Below are 20,816 nucleotides of genomic sequence, written 5' to 3' on the forward strand. Positions count from 1 at the left end.
GAATATGGAGGCATCATGGGATAACTGGGTACTGTGACAGGCAGAGAGCAGGAGGTTTGTAAATAAAGTGACATTGTGCTCAGGCCTGTGAAAGAGAACACAAAACTTCAGGGAGAAAGTGGAAGGGCTGAGGGGGAGGGAAGACTGTTTGACAGTGAGTAAATTGTGTAATAAGAGGGGAATTGGCAAATACAGAGACATATTTTTGTGGAAGATTTATGAAAAAGAGACAATGAGGATCCTTTAAACAAGAGTACAGATGAAGCAGGAGGACCAGTTGAGCTAGCTGAAAATGTAGCTGATCTCAGATGAACTTCATGCTGTGCCAGTGGATCTCTCTGAGAGGAGGATTTTTGGCCTGTGATTTACTTTATTAACTTTTTCCCAGCTCTGTGCACTCCAGCAGCTGCAGCTGTCACTGCTCCTGGTCCTGCCCCCCAGGCTGCCTCACTCCCACAGTGCCCTGAATCCTCACTAACGCATTTCTGTACCCCTTCTTTCCTCCCTGTCCACTGAGAACAGGGGAGTCACCATTGGAGAGACCCGTGTCTGCTTGGCTAGGGGAAGGCCCTGCTAGTCCCTGCCTGGTCAGTCCACAGAGCTCCTCCAGCTCCTCTCTCCATGTAGCTGGCCCACGCTTACTTAGGCTGGCCCAAGTTTGCCTGGGTAGTGCTGCTGGGCATCCTTGCCCTGATGTGGGTGCAGTAGGGAGCATCTCCTGGTTTCCCTTTGCAGGTCTGGCTTAGGCATTGCTAGTCTAGAGCAGTTTGAATAAATGCCTCCTATGCCGAGCCTGAAACATGAGAATTATTAAGCAGTGGCATTAATGAGGATGTGAGAAATACCTTCTGATTTTCAAGTTTTGTACGGAACAGCATGAATGAGAAATCTGGAGTTCGTAATGGTTTTGATTTCTGTAGTGTTATTCATTCTGTTCTCTTAGGGTAAGAAAATTGAGGGAATTACCTTTTAAATTCAGCATTACCATGTTTTACGTACTCTGCATCCTTGCATTTTACAGTTTTTAACCTAATTCAAACTTTGCTAACTCTACTAGGAAACTGACTAGTTTTTGACACAGAAATTTGATAGCATGAGTTGTAAATTGGTAACACACACTTAGAGATTGTAACATGTTGTTTGGACACTTGTGATTTAATCTCCTTTTAGATAAAGAAAGCAAATCTCTAATTAAAAACAGTCCAACATAGAATCAAGGTCTGTCATATGGATTTACTGTCAAATGTGAAAGTGGAGCTAGTATTCTCTCTCTCTGCTGTCTCATTGAATAGGGGTGTCAATGTATCTTGGTAGTTTTGTGCCACAGAACAAAAAACTGCTTCTTAACTTGTTTCAGCATCAGTCCTCATTTTAACATCTGTGTTGCAGCATCTCTGGTAACATCTATGGTTGTAAATGGTCGGGTCGTAACCATGGTACGTATGCTTTCCCCATACTATCTGTGGACACCTCATGAGGTTTTGGGAGCAAGGTACAATTCTGTGCAGTAGGCTGCACTGTCTGCAAGTCCAGCACAGACCAGCTTCTGCCCTTCATTGTTGTTACCAGATTTTGGTGATAATGGCAGGAGCAAAGTAGTGCCTCAAAACAGGATCATGTGATGGGGTTGTAGGATGTGTGTGTGTGGCACAGGTGAATTAGGTAAAAGGAGGAGTGTGCTTTTGGGGGAAGCTGTAAAGGCTTGTTGGTTTATGCTAGGATTTTAAGGGTTTGAATGCTTGCAGATTGTAAAGGCTTCAGTGGGTGTGCTCAGGTCTCCATCAGAAGGTTCTCTCTCAGAAATGACATAGGTAAAAGTGAGACAGTCTCCAGGGCAGCCCCCCAAGAGCAGAGTGGCTGAGCGGGGGCACCGAGACAGGTGCAGGGTGCCAGTAAGGAGCAGATCAGAGAATTAGCCTGGGTTACTCTCATTATTGGAGCCCCACAACTGCTGCTGCCCTCTCTGCTCCTGGCGTGCTGCCTGCCACAGGCAGTGGCCATAGGCACAGAGAAGGTGCTTTTCTGCTAACAGCCATTTCTGGTGTGGGAGCTGGCCTGTGGAACTGCATCACTTCTCTCAGCTTTACTGCATGTAGTTGTAGACTTGAGAAGGGTTGTCCTTGTCCGGGGAAGATAAATACAGCTTCACAGGAGCATTAATTGGAAAGGGGATCATCACATGTTTGTTCCCTGAAGGAGTACAGTTCTTTTCCTACTTTCACATTTAACCTGTGCTAGTCACTGGGATCCATCCCCATGTGGCCACTCCCTGGAAGCAGTCTAGAGATTGACAATACTTGTTTTTTTCCTCTCTCAATATTAAATGAACTACAAATGCATAAGCTAGTTGTCTTGTAAATATAGTATATACTCTCTGTCCTAGACTGCAAGATGATGTACTACTTTATGAGGCAATAAACCATAAACTAAATATACTTATGGTTTAAATCCAATCAGAAATTCAATAAAACTAGATAATAGTTTAAATGTCATATCATGTTAGTAATATTTGTTTATAAAGAAACTCTTCCACTGTCTTTTGTTATTACAGAATTAGAAGTATGGATCTTTGGCATTTGCTGTTTACTTTGGCACTGATCTGTGCAAATGACTCACTTTCTACAAGTGATGGTAAGTTTTATGATACCTTTCCATGCCTTTGTGTGTGTACACATATATATAATTTTATATAAACAGTATTTTTATATTCAATTTTTCATGACTGTGCAGCTTTCTTGATTGCAGTAACACAGGTACATAATGTGAAATGTGAAAAATACATCAGTTAATCTTTTGTAAATGTAGTGGATGAAATTGAAACGTTGCAGAATGAAGGTGAATTTCATAGACAGTTTTTGATGTGTGAGCAGGCTGGATCATTGTTGGTGTTAGATACCTCAATTTTCTTTGCTCAGGTATTGAAGTTATGAAATAATTGTATGGGATTTCATTTTCTTATATGAACTAGTGGGTTTTTTTCTTTAACAAGTCTTCTAGTATATTCATATTTTAAATATAGGACTATTTGGAGATACAGAGGAAGCATTTAAAGACTGTACACTTTGGATCTCTGGCCAATAAAGTTTCATAAGAAATACACTTACAAATTCTTGAATAGAGGTTATAAAATGGATTTTAAAAAAACCGTGTACCTTCAACCAGCCAGCTGGACTAGTCTTTAACTTATTTAACAAAAATTCCCATAAAATCCAGTGGAACTTTCATGTTGTGTAAAACTGATCTGCTTATGCTTGTTATGCTCCAGTTATGTAAAGAAGTGCAACTTAAAACCTGGTTGTCTCTGTCCTGTTCAGGTCTTCAGAACAAAGACAGTAACAGTTTTCCATAATAACTGATTTTATGCAAATGTGTCACTGCCTCTTCCAGAGCTACAGAGCAGCTGCAGCCAAGTGGCTCTGTAGGCAGGTGCCCCTCCTGACTCCCTAGCCAAAATCCATGTTAGCAGAACCAGTCCAAGACAGCAGTTTGATGAGTAATTTTTTAAAAAATAGGATGAAAACAGCTTCCACAGCAAAGTGCAAATAAACTGGTACAATTTTCAGTGAGAATTTCTGACATCTTTCCATTTCTTCTTTTTAAATTTAGCTCCATACTTGCATGTTACTGAATGCAAATTAAACATTTCCAGGGTTGCAAGTCATGTTTCATTAGCCTTTCTACTGTTAGGTGTAAAATATGGTACTAAACCAAAGGGCTGTGGCATAGTTGCCTGTAGTCATAACTGTTCTACAGTTTAAAGGTATAACCATCCTCCTTTGTTCTGATACAGTTCTGTATTTTTTTGGAGTTGCATACTTCAAATTTCTAGGTATCTATATTTGCAGAAGCACTGGAGAGACATCAGGGGTGTTACTTTGATGTTAAAGGAGACATTAAGCTGAAATAAAAAATAATTAAAACTCAGATGATCAGTTCTCAGGTGATTCTTCCATAAAATTCATTTTGTTTATTAACAAACAGGTTTGGAGAGAGAAAACACAAGTTTCTGTTTATTTACTTCTATGTGTGTGGCTCCAGTGCTTGTCCTCTGCGTTATCAGGAAGAGAATCTATAAGACTGTCTCCTCCCTTGCTAGTTAAGGCTTTTTCTTTAAGTGTTACCAGCTTTTGTTCATTGCCACTACAGAATGGTCAGTAGAACAAAAATAAATGTGTCCTGAGTTGACTCTTTCCCCCACTGTGTCTGCATTTTACAATAGATTCATTCAACAGAAAAAATAATCCCTGCCCCAGTGCAGTCTGCTGGACCAACTGATTTCTCTCCCAAGTTTTAAGGGCATATGAGGATTTTATGATCCTTGGCAGATGAGCTGTGGTCCAGATATGCAGTAAAAATCTGTTATAAATAAAACTTGACCACAGTATCATCTTTGTGTGACTTTGTCTATACTGATAAAATAGTAGCTTCCATGAGATTACCTTCAGAACCAAAAAATTAGGAACATTTTCAGTGTTTCTGTGCTTAAGTACAAGGTATAGCACTAAATATATATGTCCTGATTTGTTGCATTATTAAAGCATTGTATGTGTGAAGGGGATAGAGCTTCGTTTGGTGATTTCTGATGACTAACTTGCTTCTAATGCTGTAACACATCTATTCTGAGTAGGGCACGTGCTCGGCTGAGAGTGTCAGACAAGAAAGTATAAGTTGAACAGAAATATTTGAGGTAACAGCATGAAAGAACACCCATTTGCTTTATTTGCATGATTTAGGACAGAGTATTAGATGAGAACTGTTTGTTAGATGTTTCGTTCTTTTTTTTTTCCATGTGAATGTGCTCATACCTGCAGAAGTCATTGTGAGCATCCAGTTACTCGGGTGATGAATCCTGACGATCTTATGGAGCTCTACCCAGCACAGTCTTGCTGAGGCCTTCCTATAAACTTAAATGTCCTCCATACCTGTACCATATCTGATTCACTGCCAGGGGGACTGGATCTATGATGACATGGTTCTCTAAAGAATTCACTTCAGTAGTTGTATTTCCATCTGTTATGGAACCAGTATAATATAGACTTGTACATGGGAGGCTTTTGTGTCTTGAAAGTAAACAAAGCTTAGTTTCAGCCTTACAAGAGCCTGTGCTTCAAGCTGGCTCTGTATCATGGGATTGGATCCATCCTTGACACAGGGTGAAATCCCATACGTGTTTCCTCCTTGCGGGATCGAGGGTGTGAGGCCAACAGTTGGCCAGGCAACTGCGTAACATTTGAGACTAGATACTGGACATTTAATCACCTATTTGCTGTCTCCAGGCTGGTGCCCAGTTCTGCTGAAGGCTTTCCTTTTATTTAGCTTGTTTTTCATGCTCTCCTCTTGCAAAGAGGTTGGATTTCTGGCTCCTTAAACTGAGACTGCAGCTAGCATGAAGTGACAGGGGTGCCCACTGTCTGTGAGGGTGATGCTGAATGTGATCAGGCAGGTCTTTGATAGTAATTCAGAGCTGAGCATTTGCAGCCAGGCTTTCTACCAGGGATGCTGCCCCCCATGCTGTCCATATCCTCAAGATGCCTGATGTATGCTGATAAGGGCAGAACAGAGATAGTGGTAGGAAGAAAATGTGAAGGCCACAATAATAGGAAGGTAATTTCTAATAGGTGTGTAATTACCACAGGTAAATGGGTTTCGTGCCTTCAGGATTGGAAAGCACAAGGCCCATTTTCACAACTTTTTGTTAAGTCAGCAGAATTAGGCTTCTAAGAGTTCGGGTTGCTTTGAAGATGGGAATTGTGTGGTTCTAACACTTTAGTTTAATCTAATTCATGAGGTACATGAACAAGAAAGAGTGCTGCTTCATAAATAGATCACCTACATCTGTGCAAAATTAATTGTCATTCATGAAAAAAAAAGTTTATATTTGTGTATATAAACATAAATTGTGTTTGAGATGTTACATTAATGTAACTGTGGTGTTTCAAATACATATCCATAATTCACAAGGGTATTTTGGTTTGCTATATCTGCTGACATCAGAAGTGGTGGAGGGGAATTGCTTCACACACAGACTACGGTATGTTTAGGAAGCAAAATAAATGTTGTAATGTTGCCTACTTGTTCCTTTTCTACAACTGAGGAGTGTAGGTCACATAAGGACATAGAGAAATAAACTGGGAATTAGTCCCAGTTAATAAAACAATACATAACCTCAAGCAGTTCCAAAATGAATTTCTTCCCAATGAAAAGAAGTGGGAAATGCCTTTTATCATTTTCTTATGGTAGATCAAAGCTCATTCCAGACTGTTACAGCTTTGTTAATTCATCCTCTGAAACAGGTTTTGAGAGACATTCATATTTAATGATAGCACAATAAAAATAATTTTGAGTGAAATGCTTTTGTACAATGACAATTTAAAGAGCTACAAACCTGAATTTATTGTTCATTTAATCTGGTTTTAAATTTTATTTTATGTTTTTGTTTTCCCATCACAACTTTTTAAAATTATTTTATGAATCTATGATGCTCAAATATTCTATTTGCCTAACTTTTATGTAAGAAATAGGATTAATTATTTTCCGTTCTGAGATATATCAGATCTAATTTTTATTTCCATCAAAATGTCCTTTTGTTATGCTGATGTCTGTTGTTGTACTTTGATGCTTTGTGTGCATTACATATTCATATTAAACCATCTAAATATATGTGTGCACTGTGTATCAGTGCTCCAATTACAGAGCTGGAAATTGAATCCATAACCCATGCATAGGACTTCAGTGTCATTAAAGACACTCCTGAGCAGATGTCTTGGCAAGGATAACAGGGGACCTGCAGGACATCTGCATCATTCTGGAATGGCCAGAAGCTTAAAGAGCTCTATAAAAGCTTTACGGCCAGGCATCTTATATATACCTGAGCATCTGTTTTCAGGCAATGAAATCAAGTCCATCAGCTGTTCTTTGTTCCATGGACTGTTTTCCATGGACTAACTCTCCATTGACTGTTGGGAGCTTGGACAGCTAAGGATAGGCGTATCCTCTAGGTACTCAAAAATCTAAATAAAACTTGCAGATAGCACATCTGTGCCCGTTCAAGTAGAAGCTGGAAGGCAGGCAGAGTATCCTAGGTAGTCTGAGATAGCTACAGATGTTTAGGCAACTGGATTTTGCCCTCCTTGGCATAAAGAGAACTAAACTTAAGTGTCTTCATTTTAAACTGAGCCTCATTCTTACAGTTGCTTTGTTTGAATATGCATGATTCTGCATGCTTTCTTCTGGGTAGTGTTACAGCCACTACTCAGCCACATGCTGTAGGTCTTCTGCTACTGCCAAGGTGAGGGGGTCTTCTCACTGGATTGACAGGAAAGCTGGGTTCCTGCTGTCACCATGAAGTTAAGTAGCAGACATGTACTGCCTGAAGACTTCTGTGACATGTGAATGAATTATTAGAATCAGAATAAGCAGAAAGGTGCCTTTGAATGGCAGCATATTCTCTTCAAGGAGAGGGAAATTTGTCCATCAGTTCATGGAGTCAGGAGGTATCAGGGACCTCATTGCTTGGCTTGAAATATTCAGGAAAAAAGATCATTAAGTGTGTGGACTCTTGGCTGTAAACTCAAATTTTATAGATTTCAGACAGTGCAATGACAAGCCATTTCTCAGGTATTCTTTTCTTTTTAATGATAATCAGAAAGACTAGACATAATTTGCATGTATTAGCTATTCTAGTCTTGTTAAGAAGGGGCTAAAGGGCAGAATCTTCCTTAGCTTAAGCTGCAAATTTTCTTGCCTCCTCTTGGTAAATAGTAGTGCCGTAATACAGTTGGTAGTCATTCGTTCATGGTGGATGTTTTCTCTTCTTAATTCTTCTAATCTGTTCGTCTTTGCTATGCCCTTCTCTCTGTTGCCTACTTTCTCAATCATATGCACTAGGTGTGGAACATAAGTCCAAGCAGAGCTGGCAGTAAAACCAGAAAAGTTCAAAACCGTGATCATCTTAGTGCATCCTGGTTTACGTGGGCAGGCGAAGAACTGTCGAGAATGCGGGTTTAAAACTTCGACTTACAAACAAAGCCTTTAGAGTAGTTGCCCTATTTCTAGAAGTTTTAAGTGTTTCTGAGGAAGAAATATGTTCCGTTATGTAGAAGAAATTGCTACAGAGACATTCCAAGAGCCAGAATCAGAAAACTTGGCACAGAGAAGCATAAGTTATACCACTGCGATCTGGCTAAGCCATTTCGGCTGGAGAGAAGATTCATTTTGGCAGAGAGCAAAATAGTATTTCCATCATCACTTTCCATTGGGATTAGGTATGGCTTTGATGACTAGCAGAAAATTCCAGGGAAGGCCAAGGAAGTGCACTTCTGAGTTACTTTTACTGCTCTTGTTTCCTAGCCAGTAGTATATATTTCAGATAAGCCATTTGTCTGAGCCAATGTTGCAGTATCTATGCTCTCTCATGGAAAATAAAGGATTTCACTTTGTCTGTATTTAACAGAAAAGGATTTGGGATTTCTAAGAGTGGAAAACATATGCTGAAAATGAATTGTAGACAGTGCTGTATTTTCTAAGAAAACTCAGAAAATAAAAACATTTTCAGGTATTTCAGGCCTGAAGCTGTGCCCCTAAATGTCTGTGTTTAATCTTTTAAGTGAGTAGACCCACTGGTTTAAAGGCTAACCTGGGTTGCAGAGACTTTTCTCCTTTGTCCTTTTCTCTAAACCATATCTGTGACTCCAGCACTTACAGAAGAATTTTCAAGCCTTTGAATATCTTCACCCACAAGCCTGCCAAAAACACTTTATGGACAATCAGCTTCAGTCAGACACCCTGCAAAATAAGGTACATGCCATAGTTATCTCTGTTATCTTTAATATTCCTGCTATTGTGTGTATTCCCTTCGTTGCTCTTTTGTTGCCATTGTATTTTCTTGCCTTTTAAACACAAACTTGCTGATTTGCTGTCCTCTGATTTCTGGGTTTTGAGGCAATTTGCAAGAATTAGCTATACATCAGTAGTTAGTGCCTGCTGTAGCCAGAAGGAGAGGTTAGTCCTTTTCTCTCTCAGCAGCAAACCTTTTGATCCTAGCATACATCTTTGCTCTCCCAAGCAAACTTACAGCCTGCAGCCAAGCCACCCACACACACACTGGTCCTCCTGTGAACCAGAACTGCTCCTCATTTACCAGGACTGAGCTGCACCCAGAACCACTGGCTGATGGTGGCCACTTGTGGCTTGCTTTTGGGGGAGTGAGGCCAGTTTGAAACATGAACTTTTGTCCACACATGCAATTAGGTCTGTATATTTAACGAGGAAGATCAGATGATGGAAATGATGCAAAACCATGCATGGCAGTTTGTTACCACTATCTAAGAAGCTAACAAGTGAAAAAATTTCTAGTTATAATTTTCACTTTCACTTCAGTTTGTATTTCAAATGCAGTTGTGTGTTTCCTGTGAATTAGTGAAGCACTGTGTATTGCACTAGCCAAATCACTGCAGTTAATATTAACTGATTCTGCACCAAGGACGCAGTTAATATTAACTGATTCTGCAGCAGGGGAGGGAAAACTAGCTCAAGCAAATAAACACTAATCTATATTATAAAAGCATATTACATGAGTTATCATTTCATACAGTGAAGTACACACAGCGCAAATTGCTTTCCATAACACCCATTTGTAACTGGAAAAAGAAAAAGAACCCCTAGTTGCTTCATATTCATAGCACAGAATTAAATGGTCATGAAAAGGGTTAACTTTATCATCGATTTAAATGATGCAATAATTGTGCTGTAACTTGCACTGCCTGATTTAAAATACAAGAGATTTTTAGAACCAGGAGACTGTTTGCAATGTTGCAGTGTTGCACCTTCTCTTTTCATGCTGTGCTCTTTGAAAGTGACAGTGGGGATTGGACTGGAAGACGAGTTAAAGTGTGACTGGAAGTTGGAGAGCTGTCATTGAACAGACCTAGTTCCTACCAGTATAGAGGAAAGAAGCATTGTGTGCATCTCAGCAATATTTTGGCACAACTTGGTGTTCTCTCCAGCTGTTCCAAGGGATCAGAAGTGGAAGAGAAATGTTTTAGGATAGGAGTTCACAAGATGCCATTTTTGAGTCACACAGAGGGACTCTAAAGCCTTTGAACTGGTCACCACCTGCAGCAGAACCAGATGTTTTCAGGGTTGCAGCAGAACTTCCAGCACAGCTGGATAGTTCTGGAACTGAAGCCACCATCTGAAGGATGCCTAGGTCCAGCCTTGAGGAATTCTTGGTCCAGAGACTCCCCTGGTTGCCTGTTTCCAACCTTGGCAACTCACCCACTCAAGCGTAGGTACTGGTACTCAGGTGATTATGTACTTCTGAGGATGGAAAGAGGAACAAGACTGAGCAAGACTGGCAAGCTTGGTCTTTGTGTGACCATCCACAACAAGCCTCTTGTCAAGGTTCCCCTTGGGGAATAAAAATACTTGGCATAGTCTGTTTCCCTTCTGTGCTACTGGAGAGGTGCCAGAATGAACTATGAAAGAATGATGCAGTAGGTGAGATGCAGAGCTGCAAACTATCAGTAAGGACTCTCTAGCTTCTAAATCTGGAATGAGTCCCACTACTTAACAAGATAGAGATTTGCCATCTCCATCCTTTGTAGAAGCATGCTGTAAAATTAAGTAGTAACAGCACTGGTTAGTTTTCTGCAGAACATCTAAAAAATTGTCACCCTGGTAGGGATTTTGAAATCTTCTTGCATAATACAGTGAAGACTCTCTTTTTCTAGAAATGCAGATTTTTTTTTTTACAGATAATTAAGTCTTGATAAAGACTTTTCTGAAGAGCCATGCAAAATGCCAGTCTCATATTTTTCTCATTAGCTGGTCATGGAGATTTTCCTGGGAGTTTCAAACAATGCAACAGGAAACAGTTATACATTGTGTAGCTGGGATTTGTATTGTATCAGCCTTAGCAGCAAAGGAGTGGGATGTAGCAGGCCTGACACCAGTTATGAGGAAGAACTCAAGGAAATTGCATATCTGAAAGTTTGGGCAAAGCAAGTTGGAAGAAACTTGAAAATAACATATGTTGGTAAATACATTGATAAATACACTTAGGAGTCTGTAGAAGTCATGTTTCTTTCACAAGACAGTGCCTACTGACTCAAAAAAAAATGTTTCAACATACTCGAGTTGTTCAGTCCCTGCAATGTGGATTTTGTGAGTTTTTGATACAGCACCGTAGCAAAGGTTTCTTAAAATAATGCCAGGGAATAAAATGGAAGAACTTGTGTGGATTAAAAAATTAATCAGAAGAGGGGGGAAAGGGAACAAATTATCATCTCCCAAAATGGATACATCCAAGGATATCTTCCTTCTACAAACTGTACAGGCAGAAATTAAATCAAGATCTCTTCTGTTAGGAGAGTTCTGTGGCAGGACGGGATGAAAACCAGTGCAGTTCTGCATGGTGCCAGGGGAACGAAGGAGGAGGATGTGAGTGGGGGCTGCTGGAGCCCCGCAGCCACATTTACAAATGCTTGGCACTACACTGATGGAATGGTGGAGTGAGGTCTCCCTGGGGAATTATGAAAGATTCACCCAGACCAAGAAGTGTGTCTTCTGTGGGCAGTCCCAAGCTGTTACCCGGAGCATATTCAGAGAAACATGCTGAAAGGAAATGTTTATCTTGTATTTGGTATGGAGTTTTATTTGTTTTTTACTCCCCTGGAAATGTGTAGTCTTGGCTTTAGGGCTGGCACAGAAACATAAGAAGCAAATTTGAAAACTCACTTGGATCAAGAGTTTATCCTTGAATCCTTATCTGCTAGACCCCTCTGTTTTTCAGTTTGTAAAGACAAAATAAACAGAACGATTACGTGCCTGATGGGCAAACACCATGTGTCATGTTACTTTTAAAAGACACTTAGTGTTTGCCGCCTATGCCTACTGTGAAACAGGAAAAACAGATAATGTTTAATAAATATGAAATCTTCAACAAGAACATGTGGAATTAAAATAATGTTATTATGCCCAGTGAATTTGTGTTTAGTCTCTTCATCACTGAAACACAGAACAAAGAATAATGGGATAATTTGACTTTGAACAGGAAATTGGAAGTGTTAGGGAAGCAAATGTAGGTAATAACTATAACTGTTAACTTGGTCTATTTATTATTTGCTGTAGTGATAAAGTAGTTAATAGTCAATATAATTACTCCAGTGAAAATGCTGATGTCAACTATAGTTACTGTTGTATAGGTTATAATTCAAACCATCTGTTTTAATCCACTCGTATATATCCTGGCTTGATCATTTCTTGCAGTGAAGTGTTTTTCTGGAAGTTGAAAGTATTTATTAAAGGAATGGAAATTATTAGTGGTTCATGGTTTGGCAAGGAAAAGAAATGCCTTTTCAAGTTCTTGGTGTCTATTTTAGAGGGCTTCCGCACCAGAAATGTTTGAGGGTGGAGCATAACACAGAAGTATTTTCTGTCATAGTCTATGTGTTGATATTTGGGGTTCATCCCAGTGAGGTGTTTGGAAGTGTAAGTCGCTGGTCTGATTATTCTCCACAACTTAATTAAGTCCATTTATTTCATAAGGCAAAGGAAATATGAGTGGTTTATTAAAAAGGAGATGTAAAACACTGGAGAAAAATGACAAGAAATGCTGACATAAACATGTACATAATGTGTACATAAACAACATAATTTATTTTCTAGTGAACTGGTTTGTTCTCCAGCATATTTTTCAGTGGATTTGTAGGGGATGTTTGGTCTTGCTGACTAATTGAGTTAGCTCTGACTGTAACTGCCTTGTCTGAAATTTCCCTGCTATCCAAGGATTTCTCCAGCTAGCTCCAGAGCTTAGCTCTTCACGCTGTGAAGATCTATCAAGCCACTTCAGAGGAAAAAAAAGAAGCATCTAGGACAGCTCCACAAGTAGTGAAATGGGTGTGAGATCAATAACTTATCATCTCTCCTTTCTGATTCCGTAGCTTTGCACAATAGGCAGCTATAGAAGTGAAACAGAAAAATTAAAGTCTTGCCATGCTTCACAGAGGTAGAAGGCAAGAGGTCACTCTTGAAACAATGCACTGAGAGCTCTTCAGGCTATGCAGCTATCACAGCTGAGTCTGTTTAACCTCTCATTCTTGGCCAAGCCAGTTAAGTAGAGTTCCATCCTTGTCTACAAAAATACTTGCAATCATATTGCAAGAGCCCTCCTGACAGAGACTTCATGTTAAGAGATGTAACAGAGACAAAACCATCAGAATTTCATGTCATTGCCCAAAACACCCAGCTGCTCTTATGTTTATTACTTTTCCAAGACTGTGAACACTGTTCATAGTTTAAAGTAGATTTTTCTCTGGGTTGTCCTTTTTTTCGTCCTTAAGTCAAGAAACATTTGTTTTTGACCAGGAGGAACATGCGTTACAGAATCTGGCACGTGTATTGCAGTGCAATCCTGTGAATGTTTTGTTGTGATAAGTGAGTGACAGCTTCCACTTAGTGTTGTGCAGGAGGTGAGGGTTTCTTTCCAGAAGTTCTGACCATCTCAAAATAACAATCTTATCCCCTCAGTACAGCAGGGCTGGTATTCTACTACACCAGTTTATCTAGCTAATAGTTTTAAGTAGCAGTTCTAGTTACAGGAAAGACTGTGCAAGGATTACATCTATCAGAGTCAGCATTTGGTCTGGTGTTGTCCAGCATTATAACAGACATAATTGTAAATTATTGTTAAATGCTGTTTTTCAGTTATGAGAGCTTGTTACCACTGGAATTCAACAGATTTTTTCTTCCAATTTGTTAAGCCAAAAAGCACATTTTTTTCCTAAGCGAATGAGGCTCTATTTTATTCTAGTTTAGAGATGTGTCAACAGTAAAAGCCTTGCTATTTAATTTCATTATATCCCCTTAAAATCCCTCAAGAAACGTGTTATGGCCATGTCAGTGCTTTTTACTTCATGGGTTTCACATCTCAGCAACTTGCAAAGATGTTTGAAATACAATTAACATTTCCAGTAATCCCAAGATATATGAGTACTGGCTTTCTAGAAACAGCATTATTTTTCCCAACTGAAGGAAAACAGAATATTAGACTTAGTGTGTGGCTTTTTGCCCTCTTGAAGAACGGAACTGGGGACTGATACAAATAATATATAGCTTACATTAGTAGGACTCATGGATCTAAAGAGAAGTGGTCTGTCCTTGCTGTCCTACTTGCTTGTGGGAATCCCATCATGCATTCAGTTGTAGCTTATGAAAGCTGCTGTAGTCTTCTGACAAATTACTTTTAGAAAAGCCTTGAATCCATCATATCTTTACGAGAGGTAAGCTGCCCTGACTTCTTACATGTGTGGGAAGTGTCACAGCATTTCCTGGTTGATAAGACACTGTAGCATTTAAATGTAGCATGTTAGAAAGGTCTGATTTTTACAAAAATGCGTAAAACTGAAACTTGCTTCTTTCTAATCAGGGCAAGGCCTAGATCTTAAATAAGGAATCTTTTCTGTATTTGAGATGGCTACAGGGTGGATTGATCCCTGGGAAGTTCAGAGCTGGCATACTTAAATCCTTGCAGCCCAGTCTATGGGACATGTGGAGCTGTCCTGAGTTCTCAGGTGTTTGTTTCAGTGCTAAGGTGTGAGTGAGATGGGGGGGGGGTGTTATTTTGTTAGGGTTTTTTACTATTTTTAAGTGGTTCTTACATGGTTGATGTGAAATTACCATTTTCATAACATGCCCCATTTACCTGAATTGTCAATAGCAGACATACCTGTCATAGGTCTCAGCAGAAAGCCAAAGGGGTTGCAATAACCTGAGCCTTTCAAACAAGGCTGAGACATGTTGACAGGAATGGGTGAAGTTCCAAAGCCACTTACTAGTTCTAAAGAAGGCAAAATCCCTGTAACTGCAGGAAGAGTAGTAGTTCTGTAATAATGACATTGGTCTGAAACAAGATTTCAGCATCTGGCTGTGCCACAGAAATTCCTCAGTGTCCTTGGAAAATTGATTAATATCTCACTGTAAAGTGAGAAGACACTCGAAGGATAAACTCCTTAATCGGTTCGAGTCTATCAGATATTATGGTGATGAAATTGCTGAGGTTGTGCAATATCCTCTGTCAACAGCATTACATTTATTGTGCAGAGCAAAATGATAGAAAACTGTATTTCCTCTTCCATTGCTCATGGAGCTGGAAGGCTGCCTCCTCCGCCAAGGCAGGGAAAGGTGGCTGTGTGCTTGTCAGGAGGTAAGGGACACCACCCACAAGCAGAGAAAGCACTGAAGTGTCCTCCAGTGAATATTTGTTTTCTGCATAAATCTGCATACTTGCAGAAACTATGCTTTTCTTCCAACAGGCAAGGACTTGTGCTAGTGTGGGCCCATAACTAATTGTTGCCATGGGAAACTCTGAAATGGCCACCCACACTTTTATACCTGAATGGAGCTTGTGTTCAGACATACCGTTCCATCTGTGTGTCAGCATATGCACATTAGTGCGTGTGTATGTTTCTTCCCTAGTGTAGCGTGGTCAAGTTGAATTATGAAAGGTTGCCTTTCATGTTAAAGATTCTGGAAACATCAGCAGCACCTGGAACATTGTGTCTGTGGGGCTGCTCCAGTGCTGAGATGCCCTTAGTGCCACTTCATGTTCCTTCAGTTCAGTGGTGTGCTCAGAGCCAACAGAAAGGCACAACCAGTCCTAAAAAATTATTTTCACTTTTCTTTCTTTAGTTGTTGCCCAGCCTTTCTTCCTACAGAATAATATAATCCAAACATAAAAATGGAAATTCTGGAGCATTTCAAAGAAGAAAGTATTTTATTTTTAATTACGAACCCATTTTCCCCCTTTTTTTGCAGTCAGAAAAAATTGCATTATCCTGTGGGAAGTTTTCTAAAATATTTGTGTTGTGATATGTACATCTGACTTGGAAAATTTCAGCTGAGATGACTGAAGTTGGGAAAGCTGCAGATGTCCTTGGTGTCAGGTAGTGACCAAGGTATCTCTGCTGGGACAGGAGAAAGCACTGTCACAGGTCCATGGTTTCTGCTAACTGGCAGATGCTTGTGAAAGGTACTTGTACAAGCAGGTGCTCACATCAGTTCTGCACTCTCTGACAGGTTAAATTTGACTTATTTTTAAGCTGCTTAATTTCTGAAAGCTTTTAGATCTGTTACTAAAGCCAAACTTCTTGCTTGGCTCTTGTAGAGTTAGAGAACCACTAAGGTCAAGAAGTGTAACTGTTTCTCTATTAGACCATCAGCAGAGCAAGGACTTCTCTCAATGTACCGTTGGCCTTTCAAAGCAGATCTGTGTGAAGCACATTGAAACATATGACGTGTTGTGGAAAAGGCTGCATTGTCACTGGCTGAGCTGCCCATTTGCTTTGGACTGTGAATTTGGCACTGAGTGCACTGCTTGGCTCCCTCCCTTCCTTCAAAACAGTCTAACCTGCCAATTCCGTCTACATACTCAAATACTGACTGAATTAATATGAATTTTAATTATAGCATCTTTTAAGACAACAACTTGTTCTTGTCTAGCACTTTTGTGTTGTGTGTAAGGACCTTTAGCACCAGAAGGTCCTTTCCTAAATAAAGAATGAGCTGCAGGTGTCACAGGAGCATGGGCTTTAGTGATCCCCTAGCTGTGTGACTTTGCATAATTTATTAGGCTGTTCCCTTGCTTTCCTTACTTTTTTTGTTTTGAAGGGTTTTTTTAAGTCTGGATAAATGGAGACTACACATATTATTAATTTAATTTTATTGTTATAAATTTTATTATTATTATGGTTTATTATGATACTACAGATAGATGATGATGATATAACTACAGGTGACTAGATACTTAGTGGAATTTTTAGATGTGATGTACACCTAATTGTCATACTGTTTGTATGCTTGTATTTCCTTAAACCTCAATTTTGCTTTAAACTGGGAGAGCTCACATCCAGCTATAATCCTTTACCTATCAGCATGGATGTAAATACTAATAATATTCACTTCAAGCAGGACATTGAGGTGCTGGAGTGAGTTCAGAGAAAGGCACTGAAGCTGGTAAAGGGTCTGGAGCGCATGTCCTATGAGGAGGGCTGAGGGAGCTGGGGGTGTTTAACCTGGAGGAGGCTCAGAGGAGACCTTATTGCTCTCTACAACCACCTGAAAGGTGAGGGTCAGCCTCTTCTCCCAGGCAGCCAGTGACAGTACAAGAGGACATGGCCTCAGGCTGTGCCAGGGAGGTTTAAGTTGGACATTAGGAAGAATTTCTTCACGGAAATGGTGATTAGACATTGGAATGGGCTGCCCAGGGAGGTGGTGGAGTCACCATCCCTGGAGGTGTCTAAGGAAATACTGGATATGGCACTTAGTGCCTTGGCCTAGTTGATGTGGTGGTGTTTGGCCTTAGTTTTGTCTCGATGATCTCCGATATCTTTTCCAACCTAGCGGATGGATTCTGTGAATCTGTAATATTGGAAGTGAGAGTAGCAAATTAAACATCTCTGCATGTAGCTGCCTGACACCCATTATCTTGTTTTCCTAGTCTTGAGTAATTTACTAATGAAGAAAAAACATTACAAAAAAACATATGTATACAGATCATATTTCATAAAAGTTTTACTATTTTTTCATGGTCTTAAAGAATTTTAAGAATCAGTTAAATTGAATTGCTTAAATGAGGCAGAAAACAGTTCAAGCTGCAAAAGATTTTAATGATTCTAGAAAGTATCTTTCTTACTGAAATATCTATATGGAAGCTTTAAAAGAAGAATTTTAATTGGTTTTCCACCCTCGAGGTAGCTTGTCTAAAGTGTTATCTGTATTTTCGATGAATTGCCATAATATTTTGTTTGTGCTATTTGGACCACTTTAAACATTTTTAAAGATCTCCAAGTAGATAAATCTCTGGTTTCAATTTCTTGAAGTACAATTACAGATATGTGTCATATTACAATTGTAGTTATAGAATGATGGGTACAATGGAAGTTTCTAAATTATTTCATTTTTCTTCCTCTTTGTAAAGTACCTTATTGAAGAAGATGGATTTTTAGAAATGTGGTTTATTTTAAAGCATGAAATGTAATACGTAAGAACATATTCTAGAAGTCATATTTAATCCTTTTGCCAAACTTACCTTTTGAAAAATGAAGAAAATTTTGTAATTAACCAGTCTTTTTTAATAACTGAGAAAATTTTACTTTGTTGTTTTCTTAACAAAAATTCTGCAATTTAAAGTGTTTGCAAAATAGTTGTTTAATTTTTTTTTTGTAGTGTGTTCTGATTTTTTTTCCCATCCATTACTGTGAACTTTAATCATGTTGAGCTTAGCCCAGAGGTTTTCTGTGTTCCAGCTTTTAAGCTGCCTAACCTGTGTAAATACATTAAGGCTGTTCTAAACCATTAAAAACAAGAGGAGATGGATGTGTGTGAGGTTCAAATGTGTTCTGCTGGCTTTTATCATCAGTGTGAATCATATGGCAATTTAGATGCTTAAAATAGTTCGTTGTTCATAAAACAAAATACAGCAAATGAAATCTGTCTAGAGGAAACACAAATATGTGTTGGGAATTTCAGTCCAGTGTTGTGGGAGGTTTCTTACTGTAAGGGACTTTTTTTTTCCATTTGTATGTTTTTGTTTTTATTTCAAATTATTTTGGTGTACTTGAAATGGTGTAGTTGAAACCTGTGGAAACTGAAATCCTTCTTTCATCCTCAAAAATGAAATAGTATGAGAAGTCTAAAATGCTTGCTTCCAGGACAGTGTTGGATCACAAGTGTGTCATGAACCAGGATTCAGTCTTCCTGCTGAATTAGTTTGTCTCCTCTTTCTGTTATTTTCTGAGGCCTCTAGCTTAATTTAACATTTCATACAGAACCAGCGAATAAAAATTTCAGAAAACTTATAAAGCCCAAAAAATTACATTTTTGGGTCAGATACAGAGCGTTGTCTCTGAAAAGTCCTTTACATAAGGTGAGCACTACAGAGCAACAGCCAAAACATCACTGGGTCACCAGTGCGATTCTCATACTGAATCCAAACCACAGGACTATACCAGCTACCAGGAAGAAAGTTAACTCTATCCCAGCTGAAACCAGGACACAGCTCTTCCTTAAAACCAGCAGGCACAGTGTGCCAAACCAGCAAAGTGTGGGGGAGTACATCAGTTCAGGAAAGTATAGAAAATCTAGTTGGTTCATTGTGGTTGGCTGGAATTTGTTTTCATCTTATCATTAGTGTGCAGACATAAAACAGTAGATACTTATAAAGCAAGTGTAGTAATAGGGAAACCATTCACATCTGTGTAAGGAAAAGCTTATCTCTTAGAGGTATAAGGGAGGCAGTACTTGCATGTACAGGCAGGCTAGGAAACAGAGGGCAGAAGTCGGTGAGGTGAGGTCTGTGCTGGGATCTGTTCTTTTTGCATGTTCGTAAGCAGTTCTGCAAAGGAGGCAAATATTGAAGTTTGCAAAACAAGGAGTTTGACAATGCCCCACTAAACCATGATGGGCCAGCTTAAGAGCTGTAGAAAGTCCTTACAAGGCAAATGCCTGGGTAATAAGTCAGCAAATGATAGTCAGTGTATATTAATGTAGAATGAAGCTTGTAGTCAAAATACAACCCTAATGTGACACATAAATTCATGTGCTCCAAACATGATGACTCAGAGATAGGATTTTGCTGTTGTGACAGTCTGTCCCAGAGAAGGTCAGCTCACTGCTCATCACAGCTCTGCTCCTCCCCACACCAAAAACATGCAGCAGAGCTGGAAAAATTAAGAGGAGGCCAATAAGGATAGCAAAGCTCTGGAACAGATTCTGTGAAGGTCTTCCTTGATGTGGCCTTTCCCAAGCTGTTACTCTTCAGACGCTCCTTTAATTGATGTCCTGGAATGAAGAACCAAGAGCCTCTCTGATAAAAGTGTCTCTCACTTGTGCTCACTCAGACCAGCTCGGGTGCTGTGTGCAGACGCTACCCAATGACAGCACACAGATTCCCTGGAGGGAAGAAGCCCGCTGATATAACTCATTTTACCCTGTGTCCCAGAGTCTGCAGAATAGTGAAACTAATCCTAGTGGGTTCTAGTCCCTTTTATACTAATTATTACATCTGATACAGCAAAGTGTGGGGAGTACATCAGTTCAGAAAAGTGATTGACCAGCTTTCTGGAGAAACATGATCCAAAATAGTTGATTGAGACAAATACTACACACCCAGGTTTTTTAAAGAAAACAGTAAAAGAGCAAGGCTCTCAAAAGTCTTTCTTTTCCGTAGTTGTTTTGTCTGCAAATCTTAAGCTAGAGTTTAAAAACATTGTGCCCAAAGGAAAGTTCAGTTATTGAGCAGGAGTAATAGAAATGTAGTAGAGAATTAGAGTAGCTCCTGTTTTGATATGTCCTCCTCCATTCTGGTGTTTGTGCTATTTCCACAGAAAATACTGGAAATTGTCAAGTCCGTAGTCACCTTGAGGGAGTCCTTGGCTGCTTTTCTGCTCTTGGTATGAAATGAGTACCATTCCAGTTAGAGTAAAAAAGCAAAACAAAAACAAACAGGGGAAAAAAAACATAAGAAGAAAAATTTCAGAACATTTCAGAACAAGGATGGGCAGCACTCAGTGTCTCTTCTCATAGTTCCTTCTGCAGCCAGGTTTTTCCAGCTGAAGAGGCTTTATTCCTTCTCAAGAACTGCAGCCACATCCAAGAACACATGCTCTTGGCAGTGTCTCATCTGATGAAGCAGAAGAACTGAAAATAGCTTTTCTAAGGGAAAAACTTCAGGCATGGCTATCTAATGTTGTTAGGTTTTAGTGTATTTATTTTTTGTGATTAGAGAACTGGAGGATAAGGGTGGGGGTTTGTGCTGGTTT

At 39.5% G+C, this 20,816-nt stretch overlaps 1 protein-coding gene across 8 annotated transcripts in view; it reads left to right on the forward strand.

Annotated features, from left to right (window-relative positions):
* Positions 1-20,816, forward strand: part of GHR (growth hormone receptor) — a 160,082-nt gene that overhangs the window by 87,113 nt on the left and 52,153 nt on the right. For 7 of the 8 annotated variants that reach the window (XM_064642290.1, XM_064642289.1, XM_064642292.1 and 4 more), the window contains one exon: positions 2,552-2,631. In XM_064642290.1, coding sequence (XP_064498360.1) covers positions 2,562-2,631 — 70 coding nt within the window. In that variant the 5' untranslated portion in view covers positions 2,552-2,561. Of the gene's footprint in view, positions 1-2,551; positions 2,632-8,694; positions 8,797-20,816 lie in introns of those variants that run through there. The other variant, XM_064642296.1, reaches the window with a different exon arrangement.

The sequence above is a fragment of the Pseudopipra pipra genome, chromosome Z (assembly GCF_036250125.1).
Source record: "Pseudopipra pipra isolate bDixPip1 chromosome Z, bDixPip1.hap1, whole genome shotgun sequence".
In the NCBI taxonomy this organism is placed as follows: domain Eukaryota; kingdom Metazoa; phylum Chordata; class Aves; order Passeriformes; family Pipridae; genus Pseudopipra; species Pseudopipra pipra.